This window comes from Anas platyrhynchos, chromosome 18, assembly GCF_047663525.1.
Source record: "Anas platyrhynchos isolate ZD024472 breed Pekin duck chromosome 18, IASCAAS_PekinDuck_T2T, whole genome shotgun sequence".
NCBI lineage: Eukaryota > Metazoa > Chordata > Aves > Anseriformes > Anatidae > Anas > Anas platyrhynchos.
In genome coordinates this window covers 3,438,183-3,457,959 of record NC_092604.1, presented here as the reverse complement: position 1 = coordinate 3,457,959, position 19,777 = coordinate 3,438,183, and the positions used below count along the sequence as shown (strand labels likewise).

General features: G+C 40.8%; 1 protein-coding gene across 36 annotated transcripts in view; it reads left to right on the top strand.

Moving 5' to 3' along the window:
* The window catches only part of EXD3 (exonuclease 3'-5' domain containing 3), a 296,729-nt gene that overhangs the window by 98,517 nt on the left and 178,435 nt on the right, over window positions 1–19,777 (top strand). For all 36 annotated transcript variants that reach the window (XM_072025484.1, XM_072025482.1, XM_072025481.1 and 33 more), the window contains 4 exons: window positions 339–506; window positions 11,989–12,042; window positions 12,626–12,765; window positions 13,599–13,699. In XM_072025484.1, the coding sequence (XP_071881585.1) occupies window positions 339–506; window positions 11,989–12,042; window positions 12,626–12,765; window positions 13,599–13,699 (463 nt within the window). The remainder of the gene's footprint in view (window positions 1–338; window positions 507–11,988; window positions 12,043–12,625; window positions 12,766–13,598; window positions 13,700–19,777) is intronic.

Sequence of the window (19,777 nt, the reverse complement as noted above, 5' to 3'; positions counted from 1 at the left end):
CTGGGAACTAGAGGGGAGAATTTCTAAATAGCTGTGTTAGTAAAAGAGGGCATTTTTCCAGTTTCGTATTTTACTTTTGCACAAGGCCATATGCCTTTTCCAGAATTATCCTGCAAACATTTAATGTTTTTAAATTGGATGCTGTGAAAAAAATGTGTATCATATTGTTCTGATTTCTGCTTGCAGACTCCATGGGGAAATTGGAGAATCCCTTCCCAAGAAATTGGCTTCTTCCACTGTTTAAACAAGCTGCATTTTCAACTGCCATTGAATTGTAGCCATCTTTACTAAATCTGTGTTTGATTTCTTTTTTTCTTTTTTTTTTTTTTTTTAAATAGTCTGGCATGAAGCTGAAGAAGCTGCAGACCCGCGTACTCAGAATACTAGCCCAGTGCCCAGCTAATCTTCTTGACCCTCTGATTAGCATTTACCAGCTCCATACAGCAGACCGGAACTATTTGCTTGGACATGTCAGTCATCTTTATCACAGGGGCGATTACAAAGAGGTGGGTCATGTCTTTCAAATAAATTTACCTTCCCGGCTCTCCAGTTCTCTGTTAAGGTCTGTGTCCTTTTTTGGATGCATTTCAATGTGAATTCCATTTCATCACAGCAGCTGCACACTGTGAATGGTACAGCTTAGCATGGTCTTCTTATGTACAAGAGTAGACTGTGTTCAACCTAATTTTTTCAAATGGCTGAATACAGAATACTAGCGAGTCCTTCCTCTAACCCTTTTTTGACCTTTGAAAGTAATAGGTTAATAGGGTTTAATTTGGAGAATCTAAGAGGATAGATGTATTCGGTTTTTTTCTTCCTTGTCATTGGCAAGAAAAGAAGGGATTTTTGTAGTTGGTCATAGACCTGCTGTGCTATCTCCAGTCTGCCTGCAGTGAGAAGGGGTTAGAAAATTTCTACTCACACATATAAGCAAAAGGTTCTCAGCTTGAGGTATCTTATGTGTATGTGTTATTACTCATGTATTTGAGTTTGAGCGACTGACACTGGCAGAAGTTCCCTAAAACCAGGATTTGGTATATTCACCCTGTAGTTTAAGCTTCTTATAGCATCTCTGGCATCACCATTTGCTGATATCCTTGAGAGTGTTTTCAGGAACAAAATACAATACTGTTAATTTAAAAAAAAAATAAAAAAAAAGAAGTGTATTCGTTTTCTCAAAGGGAATTAGTTTGCTTTGACAGTGTAAAGCAGCTTGACCTTGCTTAGCAAAAGAAAAACATCAAATAGCATTTTTATAAGTCCTATTCTTCACTAAAGCTCAATTACAAAGTAAGGTTGTAGAATTCTATTAATTCTGATTTTTTGAAAATAGAAAATAAGCTATTTAATGTGTGATTAGAAGTTCATAGGTAGCTACGTGAAGTATACTTTCTTGCTCAGTAAGTCGTGTTTGAAAATCCTAACAGAAGTATATTATTTGACTATATATAAGTGTGATTTTTAAATCCATGTCTTCAAATATATTTATTATTGTCTTTTAGAAATGCAGTTCTTTCTAGATCTGGTTTTGGAAAGCTCCAAATTTTTGGTGGAATTTGTTTTTCAGTTCTTTCTTCCACAGAAAAGTTCATTTGCTAGTCATTCCAAGTGTGAAGAACAGGAAAGCTCAATTTGTGATTACCCTCAGCCATGACTTTCTTCTAGCGTTGTTTGTTGCCAGAAGGATGAATAGAATTATCTTCAAGAATAACAAGAAATCTTTTATTCCCCTTGGGGACTGATCATACCTAAATTCACAGCAACTAACCCCCCCCCCAAAAAAAAAAAAAAAAAATGGAGCAAAAATGGAACTAGGGCTCTGAACATTTACAATGGACTGTGGCCTGTCTTTTCTTCCTGTTCTTCCCCACCTTTCAGTTGGGACAGTAAGGCAGGTTCAAGTGCAAGTTTCTTCGCTCGTGCTCATCTAAGAGGACAGAAGTCCTTATAATTCCTTGCTCTTATTATTTGTTTTTTGACCCACATTCCCCATTTATTATAAGGCACCAAACTTATTCTAGATTATTCATTATTCCATTTAACTCTTTTGATGCATTTTATTCTATTATGTTTGAGTCCTAGAAGTCCACCGCTTTGATCCATGTGTTGAGATTCCTTTCCCTCACAAAAGTTTTGGAGAAAGATCACTTCAGAAAACAAGATCCCAGAGTTCCCTGTGGACAGGCATGGCAGTTACGTGTTTCTGAAGCTCATCTGGGCCTGCCTGTACTAACTCCATGTTAATAGCAGAACTGGGCAGAAGCTGAACCAGGTTGTTAATCACACCAGCCTAAAGTTCTGCAGTTGAGATAAGCTGCTGCTTCTTGCTCATGAGCTGGAGTGCAGCCTCCCATAGTGGTAGACCTTCCATGTGTCAGCGTGCAAGTGTTGTGGGGGTGTCAGTTCATAATGAGAAGAAAGATTATAATATGTGTGGTACATTTGTTGGAAGATGGTGCAGGTGGAGGTAATCTTTTAGTCAAATATAGTAGCATAAAAGAGTAGCTGTTTTTAGGAGGCACCTTATTGAGATGTGGGATTGAGTTAGCTGGCCAGCGGATGGCAGTATTTCTCCCATGACATAGAACAAACTGATGAAGTTACAATTAGAATAAAAACCAGGAACATAAAAGTGGGGTTTCTTTGGAGGTGTCTGGCAAGTTTGGTATTTTCATCCATTCTTTTGTGAATGGGGTTTGCAGCTGCTGGAGTAATATGGTGTGGGGCCTTACATGACACTCCAGAGCAGTGAGGAGCGCTTCTGAGTCCTTTCCTCATGGCTCACAGAACATGAAAACTCGTATTTTAGAGGGGCAGACAGAGGGGTTGTAATGTCCATGTCTGGGCAGCTCCATTGGAAATACAGGCAGTTCCATCTGAAATACCTGTGTCTTCATCTCCTCTTAGGGTGGGTTGGGAAGCCCTGAGGCTGCAGGCTGAGGCCAGCAATGAGGCACCGTGCATTGGGCAGGACCCGGGGCGGCCGGCAGCACCACAGCCTTTCATCGGTGGCTCCTCAGGCATGCGGCCCCAAGTGACGGTGGATGGCTTTGTGGGAAGGGCGATGGCTGCTGGTGGGGCCTGGACAATGTGGGGATTCAGCAGACCGGGGGTAATGCAGTGCGAGCGAGTCTGTAAGAGGCCCTGAATAGGCCAGGCTGTGCTTGAGAAGAATGAGGGGTAGGCAGAAGGCAAGCTAGTGTTTCATGGTCATCTTATGTTACACTTCAGCCTTTCAAAGAGTGTCTGGGGCTGGTTGAATGAACCTCTCTTGCACTGCGAATGCGGGAGGCTAAAGACAAAGGAGACTCTTGTCACTCGCAGGCCTCTTTCGGGAATAAAAGCCATTGTCACATGAACAGGGGCAGTCTGGCAGGCTGTGCATGCTTCAGTGCCCCATGATATCGCTAAGTCTCGGCAGAAATCACATTCAGGGCCCTGTCAGCTTTGATTAGCGGGGTCTCATGACTTAATGTGCTGCGATATTTCATGTCTAAGGGTGGCGGCTGTCTTTCTGTGGAATGAATGCCCTCTATTGTCCACTGAGTTATTTTATTTACATTTTTTTAAACAGCTTATAAAGGTAAAAAGATAGCTGTGCTTAAAAAAAATCAAATTCCTTTGCTTCTGGATCAGTAGTAAGTGCTGCTCAGGTCAGATACAGTGAAACTTGTTTTCACAGTCAGCATCAAAGTTCTTGTCTTGTTTAACAGCTTTATAGTAAATTCTGAACAGGTGGCAGTGGAGCTGGGTTTAGGAAGGAAACAATAAATAATCTTTTTAGCCTCTGACAACCAGAAATATTCCTGAGAGAGCTCCCACTCCAACTTCTCTCTGCCAGTGACTACCAGTGTGTCTTTCCCCCTTCATCTGTTTGTTTCATAAACAAGAACACAGGTCTAGCTTATTAGTGCAACAGGGAGTATTTACTTTTTAACAAGTTGTTGTTGCTCATCCTGACTTCTCTGTTTTCAAAAGCTGAGTGTATTTTTCTACTAATGTTTAATTTGTTAATTTATAAAAATAGGGAAGGTTGATTCTTCATATTAAGTTCAGTAAATATTTGCTGTTTCAATTTGAATAGTGTGGGTTATCTTATTTAAAAAAAATCAGTTGTTAAAATTTGTCATAAAATAAGTTGGAGTATCTACAGGAAAAACTCCATGGACACAGCAACACATACTAATACAGAAATAGTTTGATAATTCGGTGATAAGAGCAGCTGATCAAAGAACTAATCTTAAAGGAATACAAATATGTTAAGGTCAGGAAATGTGTAGCTCAATCAGCAACATGACCTTAATTTCTTTCTGTAGCGATGTTTTGAACACTGTTTCAGGGGTGCTACTGCTTATAGTTCTACTTCATAGTGGTGCTTGAGTGCACATCATGTATTTTTGCAAATCTGTCAATGCACATCAGTGTTAAAATTGACTGATCACCATACTGGATGTTCAGATTTTAGATTTCTTCACTGTGAACTTTTTGAGCTATTCTCAGGACAGTGAAAAGTCTCTGATTTTGCTTCATTCTCCAATTCCACACTTAAATTGCAAAGGTTTGTTCATTTCATATGGTATTTGCATATGGAAACCAAGAAAAATGTTACAAGGGATGTTTCAGTCATGGTGTCAGTCTCAGCCTCTTTTCTTATCAACTTAATCTACTGCTTTAGTTGCACATTGTTTGCAAGATGCATTGCCACTTGAACAGAGGTAGCCAACCTGCAGGCCATAGTCAACTCCATAACCTGTTCCCAAGCACCACAGCTTCTGGAGCCACTTTCTGCTGCTGGCATCTGTCTGCTGAAGTAGTTGGGAAAGAGCTTGAATGTTGCTGGGAAATAATAATTCAGATGGTAGTACTGTGCAATTAATACTGGGCTCTTGTCAAGCAAGGAGAGAGCTGTCTGAGAAGAGGTGTCAATGTGCATCAGACCTACCCATACAGAGAGTCTGGATCTGGAGAATCGGGTGAAGCTGGGTGGCCTGAGCACACAGGAAACTTGGGCAGTGCTGTAGAGGATCTTTAAGTTGTGAGGGTGCACTGAGAAGTTAAACCAGGTTTAAAACTGCTTTGAGTGACCTGAGGAAGACAAATCACTGCAGTGTTTGTTTTAGTTCCCTCTTCCCTTCACCTGTATGCACACGTATTCCAGTCTTGATTTCTACTTCTCTCTTTCTTCCTAAAATTCTTTACATATGATTAACGCATCACCACTTACTTTTGACTGTCTCACCCCTTATAAAATACGGTCAGGCTCTCTTGAAAGTAGACCTGGTAAATCTCATGTTTTTCTTGTTTCTGAAGATCTTCCCAAAGACAGCTGTGTATATTGTGTGCTTTTTAAGCAGGAAGTAATTAAACATATAACCTGATGTCATACACTATGCAGTGATGCATTGTGAGCGTTTGAGCAAAGTTGATTAGCCACAAGTTTGAAAGGAGTGATTCCAAAAACACAAAACAGATGTTCCCAATGATTAATAAGTGATGTGCCTTTTACTCAATTATTTCTACCATTATTATGTATCTACACTTTGATCACCATGATTTGTCTTAGACATGACATTGGATCCTCCTCTGCAAATCTCACTCTGTTGTTTGGTCTGTTCTATGGATTTTCAGAAATTCCTTCACCATTGGTTTAGAAATACTACCGTAAGTGAGGCATATTTACCTTTGTGTTGTCTCAACTTGCTTACAGCAGGGCTAAGTAATGCAGGAGTCATCAGAAACCATTTGTGTCTGTCCTTCATCATCACTCCAAGCAGTGTTACTAGCAAAAGGTTATTCCTCTGATGCTAACCCCACCGTGGGAAAATTGCCTAAATTGTCAGTGTAGACACCACCCAAGTGCACATGCCCTTGCAGATAAGATCTTGTGTGGCTTCCTGCGCTTCATACTGTATATGGAAAGAATAGTCATTTTTAGATGAGACAGAGCCAAATGCATTCAAAACAAGTAGAGAGAATCAGGTATTGGTGCATGTGTGTTCGCTTAGAAGCAGTCACCATTTTCTCATATTCTTGGTTTTGCAGTTGCATGACTAGAAAAGTGGTCTCTCAGTGTAGTGGCAGCTGTGGTGTTCATGGCTTGCTTGGCCTGAATGCATCAAGTTTGTGTAACTTCCCCCATGCTGTGGTCAGTGCACCTCCACACTTTTTAGACATAAATTAAAGTATTTTTGTCCACCTTTGAATTCTTTCCCATCTGCATCCAACCCTCCTTCACTGCATTTTTTGAGGCTTTATCCTTAGTAAGCAAAACAGCAACAAAATGTCCAAACGTGATTTTTCCTTTCCCCATAATTAAAGAATGATCTAAAGCTCCCTGAAAGCAATCAGAAGACTCATAAACACTGAGGAGATTTGAATAAGGTGATGGGTCATCACCTTTTTTCCCGTACTGCTAAGCAGTGGCTTCATCGTGTACCTGTTCCCTGTATGTTTGGGGAATGAAAGGCAAGAGAGATACAGCTTTGGGGCCAGGGCTGGGGCAGGATTGTTGTAATATAGGTTAAACACTTGTATGTGTTATTTCTTTGCTTTTATTAGATTGCATTCTAGGAACTCCCTCTGTTTGAAATAGTTTTGTGAACAGACTATTTGTATCACATAATCACCTGTCAGGACTGTAACACATTCTCTTTCATAGGTTGAGGGAGGGCAGGTAGACTGTCCTAATAAATTGACGATACGTTGGAGTTCACCAGGGGTTTTCAGTGTTCTTGTGCTGTAGCTGTTTTTTTGCTTATGTTTGTCAGCTGGTGAAGTGAGGGAGGCATCTGCTGTTCAGGATTTCGGATGCCTTGCCATTCCAACCTGAGTTTGAAGATCTGTAGCTAGACTGACATGACTGCTAGCTTCCAGCTACCATGGCTAGTCTCCTAGCACAGCTTGGACAGAGCAATTGCATGTGGGAAAACATTTGTTGGGTGGGAAGGGGGATTCTCAGCATTTCAATTAGAGTGTGCTGTCTGCCTAATTGAAATGTTTGTTTTCTAACTACAAAATGAGTCTATGAATGAGGTGTTGCTTTTCTGGAGATTTTATCATCTATAAACAGACTGTTAAAAATAGGGTCGTTTTACACAAAACTTGTTTGTGGAGTGAAACAATTCAAAACATGATAATAACAAAACAGAATCTTAAAATAGCCTAAAGTTGAGACCACAGACACAGCTGCCAAGCACTTTCATCTTTATTACAGTTACTCATATCTCTTCTCTTATTATTCCTATTGTAAACATGCTGATTTTATCTAAGTTGTCCTCACTATTCAGCCAGCCAGCCCATGTAGCTGCACCCTGCAATCCGGACTGGTTGTTTGTTCCTAAGGTCCAGGTCAGGCATCACCTTCCACGCTTCGCTTTGTGCATGGGAAAGGCTGCTGCACCGCTACTGATGGCACTTCCGCTGCAGGAGGCTATTGCCACCGTCCACCAGCAGCAGTTTGTCTGACTGTTCCACCACCTGCTGTAAGTGGATGATGTTAAAATGGTGTTAAAAACCAGCTCAAATGAATTGCTTGAAGTGGGTGAGTGTTGGTGGCAGGACAGTGTTCCTCTGGCCCTTAGCAACAGTGGTGTGAGGTCAGTCTGCCACAGTGGGGTTTGGAAGGTGCCGTTTCTCCACACGCTGGCTACATGGATGAACATTGCCCTCCACCCTGTGCAGTGCAGTATACACATCCAGCAAAAGAGGTAAACCTAGCCTAACACAGTGTGTGTTCATCTGATTAGGTCACCCATACTGTTAATAGAGATAGAGACAAAACTATGCCATTTAGATAACAGTTCTGCAATTAGGTTAATCTGAACATGCCTGTGAACATTAAAAAGCTATTAGGGAAACAACTGTGGGCTTGCATGCTAAAACTAACAGATTATTTGTTTAATAAAATACACAAATGAGATCAAATGGTGAAACAAGGTTTTGAGAGTTGTTTTTTTTTTTTATTATTTGGCCAACTGAGATAGCTGGGAAGAGGGGAAAAAAAATCAGCCGTAGAAGTTTTGGAGACACAAAACCCTTATTCAAGTCCAAACCAGAAGTAGCAACATTCAGCTTGTGTACCACTTGAGAATAATTTCTCTGCTTGCACTTTATGATGTTAATCTGATAATTTGAGAGAAAAGGTACTGGTTGCTCGTGGAGCAGAATAGCACATTTGGCCTTAAACTGGTGGACTTAGTTATCAGGTCTGGAGTGAGAGATTAAATTTGTTGCAGAATTAGCTGGGCTGAGACTTTATTATGTGACTTTCTATTCAAATCTGATTTGTATCACACAGTCTTTATATTAATGTTAGTTCCTGGTTTTGTCACTTAAAGTTCTTCTCATAATTTCTCTTCTTGATCGAGCATGGACAGTCAGTGTTTGTTTTGTAAAAAAAAAAAAAAAAAAAAAAAAGAAAAGAAAAGTATTCCCTCTGATAACTGGGCATCGTTATTCTGCTGGACAGTCAGAATGAACTTAGGTGATGTCTGTTGGTTGTTTGATTTTCTATACAGTCTTTGATGCAGTGGATGTAAAATGCATACATTTTTAATAAGATAATGCTATCCACAGTTTCTGCTGCCTCCTACCCCCTCTTAGATTATTTTTCTTGTTAAATTTTTCTGTAAAGGTTTCATGCAGTGAGGGTTAACAGTGAAGTTTGTATCTGGGGGGTGGGGGGGAAGCAGGGGGAAGCAGGGTGGCAGGGAGGCATTTTTTACTTTATTATCTTTGTTTACATATTCTAACATGTAACTGTTCAAAGAAAAACAATTAAAAAACCACAACCATCATACTCACGATGTCTTTCTCTCAAAGCAAAATGAATAACAATATCAGACAAACCTGTTGAATAGAATAATTTTCCTGTAAGTCTTAACCTATTGTTTTTATCCTCATCTGAATAAACAGGCATTTGTGATCTATGTTGATGAAATATCTGTTTCTTTGGCTGTTGCTTAGCATTACAAGCATGCTGCAGTAGGGTCAGAGGTGCAGCACTATAAAACTTAAATTTCAACCATCTTGGAAAACACAGCCTAACTTTTTGCTAGGTCACGTAAGGACACTTGTTTAAAGCCTCCTTGTTACATAGTTAACAATTATGTTAGTACTAATATGTAAATGTGTTAGAAGGCTCCTTGCTCTTACTACATCATTTACTGGAACAATGCACTATACTAAAGAAAGTCATTGCATGCTTATTTTTTATTTGAGATCCAAGTGTTCTCACACATACAGAAATTAAACACTGCTAACAGCTTAAAATCCTAATTAGTTTATGTGCCTCCCAGGCAATGCACAGTTAGATATTAATATATTTCACAGAATCACAGAATGGCTGAGGTTGGAAGGGACCTCTCAAGATCATCTAGTCCAATCCCCCTGCCAAGCAGGATCACCTACAGCACCTTGCACAGGATGGCATCCAGGTGGGGTTTGAATATCTCCAGAGAAGGAGACTCCTCAACCTCTCTGGGCAACCTGTCCCAGTGCTCTGTCACCCTCCCAGTAAAGAAGTGCCTCTCATATTGAGCCACAACCTCTTGTGCTTCAGTTTTTGCCTGTTGCCTCTCATCCTGTTGCTGGGCACAACTGATGAGAGACCAGCTCCATCCTCTCAACACCCTCCCCTCAGAAATTTATATACACTATTGAGGTCTCCCCTCAGTCTCCTCTTCTCCAGGCTAAACAGGCCCAGCTCTCTCAGCCTGTCCTTATGCAACAGGTGCTCCAGTCCTCTAATTGTCTCTATAGCCCTCCTCTGCACTCGCTCCAATAGGTCCATGTCCCTCTGGTACTGGGGAGCCCAGAACAGGGCACAGTACTCCAGGTGTGGCCTCACCAGGGCTGAGTAGAGGGGCAGGATCACCTACTTGACCTGCTGGCACTATTTCTGAATGCACCGTGGGATACCATTGTCCTTCTTGGACACAAGGGCACATTGCTGGCTCACGGTTAACCTGCTGCCCAGCAGAACTCCCAGGTCCTACCCCTCAGAGGGCTTTCCAGCAGGTCAGCCCCCAACCTGTACTGGTACTTGAGGTTATTCCTCCCTAGGTGCAGGACCCTGCATTTGCCTTTGTTGAACTTCATAAGGTTCCTCTTGTCCCAACCCTCCAGCCTGTCGAGGTCCCTCTGAAAGACAGCATAGCCCTCTGGGGTATCAGCCACTCCTCTGAGCTTTGAGTTGTCAGCAAACTTGCTGAGGGTGCACTCTGTTCCTTCATCCAGGTCATTGATGAATAAACTGAACAAGACTGGACCCAGTACTGACCCCTGGGGGACACCTTTAGCGATAGGCCTCTAACTAGATTCTGCACCACTAAGCACAACTCTCTCTGTTGTCCAGCCAATTGCCAATCCACCTCACTGTCCACTCATCTAGGCCACACTTCCTGAGCTTGTTTATGAGGATGTTATGGGAAACAGTGTCAAAAACCTTGCTGAAGTCAAGGTAGACCACATCCACCACTCTCCTCTCGTCTACCCAGCCAGTTATCTGATCACAGAAGAATAGCAGATTAGTCAAACATGACTTCCCCTTGGTGAATCCATGCTGACTATTCCTGATTACCTTCTTATCCTCCACATGCTTGGGAGATGACCTCCAGGATGAACTGTTCCATCACCTTTCCAAAGATGGAGATGAGGATGATTGGCCTGTAGTTGCCTGAGACCTCCTTCTTGCCCTTTTTGAAGACAGGCATGATATTGACTCTCTTCCAGTTCTGAGGCAAATAATTGTCTATAATTTCATATTTCTGTAGTCACCAAGCTGAGACAGGATAGACAGTGGCTGAGCCAGTTCTTCTCACAGCCTGACTTACTGCAGTTCACTACAGCTTTGTTTCCTCATCTGCAAAAGATAATGTTTGGGGGTTAAGTTGTGAATGTGGCAGGTCTTTGTTATCAAAGATTTGTAGATACCACAAATGGACTAAATATAGTTCTTACTGTCTTTCTGTTTGTGATCATAGAATCACAGAATGGTTTGAGTTGGAAAGGACTTTGAAGCCCATTCAATTCCAACCCTTGCCATGGGCACGGTCCCCTGTCCCCAGCCCAGGCTGCCCCCGGCCCCATCCAGCTTGGCCTTGGGCACTGCCAGGGATGGGGCACCCACAGCTTCTCTGGGCAGCCTAGGCCAGGGCCTCACCGCCCTCATGGTAAAGAATTTCTTCCTCATATCTAATCTAAACCTACCCTCTTTTAATTTAAAGCCATTCCCCCTGTCTAGTCACTGCACTCCCTGACAAAGAGTCCCTCCCAAGCTTTCCTGTAACCCCCTTTAGGCACTGGCAGGCTCCTGTAAGGTCAGCCTGAAGCCTTCTGCAGGCTGAACAACCCCAACTCCCTCAGCCTGTCTCCATAAGAGAGGTGCTCCAGCCCCTTGATCATCCTCGTGGTCTCTTCCAGACTAGTTCTAATACTTCCATGTCCTTCTTGTGCTGGGGGCCCCAGAGCTGAACTCAGTGCTCCAAGTGATGAACATTCAGGGATCTGGAGCTAGGCAGAAATTATACAAGCTAAGACCTCTTGATTTGAGATTCTTTCAAATATGAGTAGTTTTCACAAAATAAAACTATTTTACAAAAGTTAAAAGGCACTGCAAGATGTATATTCAATTAATTCAGAAGGGTATAATGGGTCAGGATTTTTTACAATTATATCACTAGAAGATATCCTTTATAGCTAAGTTTGTCCAAGCACTTTACTTTCTCTCTTTCTGCCAGACAACCTGATCTTTAGTTTTTATACCAGGGTATGCTACTGCTGCTCACAATATGCAACGCTGCCAGGACTGTTCTTGTACATTTCTAAGTGGACTGTATGTGGTCAATGTTTATACTTGAAAAAATAACAGAAATAATTATCACATTAAAACTTTCTATAGTAGCATATATACTTAACTTTGGAATAACACCTGTTTATCCACTGTGTTTTCTTTTCCTAAATACACTTTTTTTTTTTTTTTCTCTCTAGGCAGCCATACTGAGTATTAAGCTAAAATTACAGCCAGATCAAGATGTGGAGAAGGTGAGTCATTTCCTCTGCAGGCCTCTCTGTCTTCAGATCCACCTTTTGTTATGCAGCACATCCATGAAGGACCTCCAAATGATATGTTTCACTTGAGGCTTTATCTTGTTTGCAAGAAGTCACTGCTGCATTGCTAAAGTGACTTCACATCTGGAGAAGTGACAAACTATATTTTGTTAGACCACATTAAAGCTTATTAGACTATTTTTCTAGCTACAACTACTGCAATCAAAAAATCTACCCGTGTTCTTGACAAATGGTTATCATTATGATAAATTTTGTTGGTTTTGCTACTTTCAGGCTTTGCCACTTCAGCTAATGTTTTATGTTGGAAATGCCATATCCATCTTTTAGACAACACTAGTTTATTAAGCAAGGGTTTTGTGACTTGCTCACCATGTCTGAGCAGTAGGGGATGAGACAGCCCTCTGCCAGGTTTCAGTCCCATTTCCTGCACCTGAGCTGCAGTGCTGTGGAACCCTTCCAAGTCTCCTGCTTGCTGCAGCAGTCAGACTGCTGAACATGGTGATCAAAGGCATGGCATAACTGTGTCATTTGCACTAAATGTTATTTCATTTCCTAGATGTGTATGCCACTACTGTTTCAAGATAAAATTAACTTGATGGAAGATTATGTCGGAGAGTATCCTGAGCTCCAGTGCAAGCTCGTACAGATCCTGGACACCTGGTGTGAACCTGGTTTTAATATCAGAGACATTGCAAGGTAGAAATGTCTGTTGAATTTTTAAACAGCTGGGGCTAACTGGCTGCCAGAGGACACTATGTTCTTTGGTTGTCTATCTAAGATCATTTTCTAAGCATAATGGAGTGCAATATATTTATTTTTCAGCTGACAATGGGGAAATTTCTGGCGTCTGTGCCGGAGTCTTTTCAAATGCACTAGCCAGTAAGACAGAGGTATCCTTCCTATTGACAGATGCTTAGCTCCTGACAGGAGAGAGGAGTACAAAATGAAAACTAAGTAGTAGATCTTAGCAATATAACAATATCAAAGCTCTCTCCAGGAGGTTGTACTAATCAGACTCTCGTGCTTTGCTACAGACAAGGCTGAGTTTCAGTATCGGTTGTACAGGTTTGGCAGGAAGATAATACTGTGATGAAGTGGCAGAAAAACAAGAGAAGCAAGTGGTTAACCTTCTTGTTCTCGTGAAATAGTTGTGTGTGTTTTAATTTATAAATCACCTCTCAGTAGAATAGCTCCTGTCAGTCACAAAGTCAACAGTACAGTAAAAGTCACAATATAGATGCAATGGTTGCAGTCTTAGTTCTGAAAGAAGATGAAGGAATTCCTGGCTTTCTCTTTCTTCAAAATAAGTCTCTGGTCTTGCTACAGTCTTTGACTGGGAAATGTGTGTGGTTGTATTGTTGGCTTTTTTTTTTTTTTTTTTTTTTTAATCTCAGGAAAGATGGGAGACTTTTCTTACCATTCTTACCAATACCTACCTAACCCTGATATATCTGCTGTTAAATATCTACCATTTGCAAAACCTTAGGTGTTGTGTTTGTGCTTTTTTTTCTTACTTTGTTTGCTTACAGACAATATCAAGGTCTGTCCAGGTACAAACCAGACAAATTGAACCGCAAAATGCTAAGCAAGCTGGTCTTCAGGCTCCTAGACCGATTTAATGTAGATCCAGGTATGTGATATTGCAACATCTTCTGGAGTTACCTCACCAATAAAAAACAGACGAAGTCAATTTATCTTCTTCCATGTTCAGTAAGGAATCTCTGCTGTAATTTATCATGGGGAGTTTCAGAGTTTAATTAATGGTATTCAAAAACAAAGTTGGTAAGTTATGGGAATTACCACTTTGTGCTGTCATAGAATGAAGTGCTTGTGACTAATAGACTGCTTCTTCCATGATGTGAAATAAATCTTGACCTCAGAATGGCTCTACGTAAACACATGATGGTCAGCTTTGAGTTATGACTCCATTCCGCTCACATAAGAAGCAAGTCATTACTCATCTGCAGATCTGTTTTCTTGAGTTGCGAGTCTGTCAGTACTGAAGTGATAACCCTCGGGAAGCAGGAGCCTTACAGCCCTTTGTATTCTTTCTGTAAAATAGGGTTGGCAGCAAGGATTTTTAAGACTCTTCCAGTCTTCTGAGAGAAGTAACACATTTCACATCATTGCTTCACTATCAGTTGTCTAACAAAATCTTTGTTTTTCTTTTGTTGTTAGTGGAGACTTGACCTTTTCAGTTCTCTTTGGGACCTTATTTTGGAAACCTTTAAATGCGCCATAAGGTTTCACCCTACAAAGCTTTCCATCATCAGCAGGAGATACACAATTCTCTTTTCTTTGACTGAAAAGTGTTTTCTAACCACAAATTATGGGCTTATTATGCCTGGTAGCAACACTATATTGCATATTAATCTTCACATCTTCAACCTGCTGTTCAAAAGTTAATAAGAAAATCCTTGCAGACCTCCATTGGAGGATAAGTAAATAAAATTAAACTTAGCACATTGGTGTGAAATCTGAGGCACAAGGGGATAATTTATTTAACATCTAAATCTTTCCCTGGAGTTTACTAGTCTTCAGTAATTTTTTCTCCTTTGTAAGACTGGTCATTCAGTAGGCTGTATTGTCCTTTATGATCTGTAAAAACATCGGGTTTTTCCCCTTTCTTTTTGAAAGATTCACCAAGGGTATGGTGTTACCTGTAAACATGAAATGCATGTGAAATTTTGTTCACATGCAAAATCCTGAGAAAGTTTTACAAAAAATCTAGCCGAATGAGAAAGAAGAGTATGTACCAGCGTGTCTTAGCTTGGTGGTGATATAGTTGCCTCAGATATGGGGCATAGGTGGTGATATAGGTGTCTCAGATATAGTTGCTGCCAGTAATAATGCCAAACTGTCACTTGACCTCCACAGTAGGTTCATGGGTGAGGAGCTCCCTTGAGATACACAGAACAAGAGTCTCTCCTATTCCTCGCAACGCTTCCAGAGGGTGTTTTATCCTATGCCAAATTCAATGCCTACAATGTAAGATAAGTCAGGTGCTAGAGAAGACTGACCCGTCTATTCACGGGAAATGGGATGTGTGCTACCAATTTAGAAAACATGCCAGAGCTGGGCCAGCTAAAGCCAAGGTTGGCTGATTCTCACTCATAGACATATATGAAAGTAGATGTTCATTTTTTTACCTAATATCACATGTAATTCAAAGCAGCACTTTACTAAAAGGTTGGCCTCAGTCTCCTCTGAAATGCTTTGAAAGCTTTTAATCCCTGCAGAGGAATTTCTGCCTTAGTGCTGGTTTGTGTTGAACTGAATTGGAAAATGGTGGCAGTTTTCCCTTCTCCCCTCCTTTTTCCTCTCTTTTCTTTAGTGGAAGTAAATCTAACAGTGATGAAAGAGAGTTCAAAAAGGAAGCAGACTAGGTAAAATGTACAGATTTAAAAAACCAATTGTTCTTGTTCTGAGCAGTTCCACCAAATTATAGCAGCAGGGTGAAACTCACACTTCTTGTTACCTAACCTGGTTGCAGGCTTGCTTGATGCCGCAGTCTTCTGCTGCTTTCTGTCTCCTTTTCTCTCATGACTCCTACTCACTGTAAGAGGCTGAGAGCAGCAGCAGCAGAGGGAAGTGGCTTTTGGTGAGAAAGGCTGGAGGAGGAGAGGGTTTCTTGGTATGAGAAGGCAAGCTTATACGTGACTTAGTTATTGTAGTTCCAAATCTACTTTCATATTTTGCTACCCAAGAGCTCACTGTTGTCCACTTAGAAAGTTTCGCTGACTCCTAAGCAGAACTTAGGTGTGTGTTGATCAACATCTAAGTTTGAAACACTTGGAACAGCCAGTCTTAAATTTCAGAGCCAGATAAAAAGTGGCCCAATAAAAACAAAAGGTCTGGAGCCTCAGAAAAAAAAAGCCATCATCTTAGATTAGTCCACTGTTTCTTTTTCTGACAAGAGAATGTTAGCATTCCTGCTAACACACAAAGCAGTGGAAGATTTTCTTTTGAGTCCCAGAGGTGTCCCAATAAACTATGCATGGATTTCATATAATTAGCTTTACTGGGGAAGTAAGAGGTTGGGCAGAAATGGCAATGATTGAGGAAATAGTTTTATAGTCTTTTCTAACACATGGGTCAGTTTATGCACTGGTTTAACAAGCCTTGTACCTAGTGCAGTCTAATTACATAATACTCGTTGGAGACCTTGTGAGATCAACATAAATTTACAAATAAAACTTTTAGTCAAAACAGTTCTCAGAGGTGAGGGAATAGACCCTCAAGTCTCAAGACCATGAAGTACAACTGTCTTTATTTCCTGGGCCTTAGTACTCATGGCACAATAAAGCAGATATTAGTGGTGTTGATGGAAAAGAGAGGGTAATTGAATGTACAATTAAAAGTTGTTTTATAGCAGCATAATAAGTTGCTTAAGCACCTTAATTCCTGAATGCTATGAATGTGTTCTTACTATAGTCTTTAGAAAGTGTTTTTAGTATAAACCTAAAGAAATGTTGTTCTTCATTTGGTCACCAGGTTTTTCCTCTTGGTTTAACATTTATTTTAGATTCAGTGTGAATTTTCTAAATGAAGCCCCAAAGCTGTCTTGTGTGATAGTGTTATCACTCTGATAGTGTTGGGGCAGCAGAGGGCAGACGAGGGCTGCTCAGCAGTCGTTGCATTTGCTCAGGTAAGGCACAACTGTCCCCAGGTTTCTCCAGGTCTGCCAGAGCTGAAAGCAGGGTGTCAGCAGTCACCAGGGAGAGCCCCTCAGGGACCCATGGGTTCACTGCACTAAGCACTTTTAAAAGATGCTGTGCCAGATAGAGGAATGACTGTTAAAACTCTACAAGAAAGCCTTTGGAAGGAGGATAGTTCAAATGTTTTTACCTTGTCCTTTGTAAGAGCAGAAGATTATTCCTTTCCCTTCCATATGCTTTACAAGGGTTGTTGCCCCCCCCTTCCCTCCCCTCCCCATTCCATGGTGATGTCCCTTCAAAGTTTTTTATTTAGCTCTTGAGTTACACGCCAGCACGTTTCTGTATAACAGTGTGACTAAGGAACACCTCTAGGCTTAGACATTAGAAAGTAGGAGCCTTCTGCTCCTGAGGTTGAAGTGGCTGTGGAGTCAAGCTGTTAAAGGAGAAGAGGAGTGAACATCCAAGGGTCCATTCTTGGCCCTTACCTTCTCAAAAGCATCATTCCCTGCTGAAATACAAGTAGTAGAAGATGATCTGCTTGTGACAAGACAAGCTGTCCAGCAGCTCCAAGCTTTCTATTGGAAAAGTCATACCACCCTTGTAGTTCTAAGCCTGAATTTGTCATATGCAGATGTGTGTAAAGACTACACTAGAGCATTTTTTCCTTTAGGCATAGATTGAAACCTATTTGCTATGCTCACTGTTCTTCCTTCAGAGTCAGCCAATGCTCCAAACAGCAAAGCTAGCAGGTACCTCAACAGTTTGGGGCCAGTCTGGAGCTTCTGCTGTTTCACTTTCTCTTCTAAGGACCACTTTCCTTGATCGTAGTGGCACAGAGCATATTATGAGAGACAATTTATCTTTGAGGCTACAACAAAAAGAGGTTTTCTTGAGGCCTGCCCTACCCTCCAGTAATTTGCACTTAGGGAATAACCTCATCATAGTATACTGAGATTAATGCACTGTTCACTCCTCATCAGATTCCCCAGCAGTCCTTAGCAATATCAGGGCAAAAGCCTCTAACATTTCAGGTACTCTGATTTTATTAAACCAAGGCTGCTTTACTTTGTCCCAAAACAAAGTGTGCTTTGTGTGGGACCTTCTGTTCTGCCAGGGCAGGGTAAAGAAATCTCACTGTGAATGGAAGTCAGGATCTCAGTATAACAAGAGGATCAGGTCTCCATCCCAGCTCAGGAGGAGTCATTTGTGACCTGGGAGCAACAGCCACACACCACACCTAAAAATGTATTGCACCATGTCCCCAGAAGACACATTACTGCTGTTACATGAGTGGAATAGGTGTGTATTAATGGTTTCGTTCTCTGTGTGACAAATGGATTTCATTTTTACTTCCTCTCTGTTGTTAATAGTCACTAATTCTCTGCTAATGGCTGGCAGCAGAATGGAATTTTTGCTTCAGAGTTAGTTCCAGATGTGAACTGTAGTTCAGGTGCAGCACTATTGTGGTGGAGCTGCCAGGTTAAGAATTAACACATGGCCAAGAGTTGCTTTCCCTGTATTATACTGTTTGTATTCCATTGGTGCCCCACAACCCAGTCATGATTCCCAAGCCCTCCACAATACAGACACTGAATAGAACGATGGTTTCTGTTCTGAAAAACTTAGGTTGTTATCTTTTGGTTCTGCAAACAAAACACTGGTTTTCACTCAGGAGACTTGAGTTCAGATTCCTGCCCAATCTTAATGAGTTGTGTGATCTTGGGTAAGTTGCTCTTCTCTGAGGTGCTTTGATTTCTGCAAGTGTAAAGCACAGATAGTCATGAAACTGCAGTGAAAAGATTTGGCAAAGATTCTGCAGGCCACCTGTTTCTCCCTTCCTGCCCCAAAGCCAAAGGAGCTTTCCTTCTGTTATTTCTATATAAGATGTGTAACGTATTGTTAAAGACCTCCAAGATAGAAAGTTTACAACCTCCTATGCAACCTATGATAGTTCTTCTTTAGCCTTACTGTTAGATTTTTTTTTCCTCCAAAATGTTAACTGGAGTTTCTGTTGCTATAAATTAAGTTCCAGCTTTATCTACTGTGAATGTGGAGGTCTTGAAAGCCCTCAGAATGTTGCATTTGACTGTATTGAAAACATTACTGTAATAAAGATGAGCAACAACTGCTGCTTCATCTTTATCTAGGACACAGCTTATTGAGTCACAGAAGAGTATCAGAAGGACTGACATGACATTGTTTGTGGGTTTGGGTTTTTTTGGACAGTGCAAAATCTGTAACAAATCGCATTTTCTAGGTGCTCACAGATAATATGTTTGTTACAGCATATGTCTAGAAAATATTTTTACTTTTCCAAATACAGTTGTACTATATTTGGAAATTATAGTACTCTAGTGGTTTGTACTTTTTTGTAGTAGTTATTTGTACTTACAGTTGTATAGTACTTTTATAGTACTGTGGTTGTTTGTACTTTTTTCAACTTTCTTCCCTGTGCTTCACATCTTCTCAAAGGTGACCCTTACACCATCATGGATGGGTTACATGAGGCCTATGATTTGGAAGCATATACTGCATCTGAGCTGAGCGCACATGCTAACCTGATTGTTCCTTCTCTAACCTCAAATATAATCCATTTGTTGCTCTTTTTCAGTTAGCACCTCTAGTTGGACCTTCTCTAATGAAAAGTGAAGAAAAGCAAGTATTGTAATCATTTTCATTCTTCGTCCCCTAATTCACCAGTTTTCCTTTTCTATCAAGTGACTAAGTAGCACTTTCCCCGGTCTTCCTCTTTCTACAAAAATATTTTCAGAATGATTTTTTTCCTGCCTTTGTGGCTTTTAATAGATGTATCTCATAGTTAACTTCGGGTTTTCTGACTTTTTGTGTTTGTGTTCTTCTTTTGTATGTGTCTAATTCAGTTCCACTTTCTGTGTATTTTCTTATTGTATCTGCGGTCAATAAAAGCTTCATATTTACCAAAGTTAGTTTCTTAGTTCACTTCCAGTTTTATCATTGCCAGCTCTTCTTACCTTCTTTTCCCCTTATAAACTATTTCCACATTATAAATTATTTCCAGTTCTCTGAGTTTA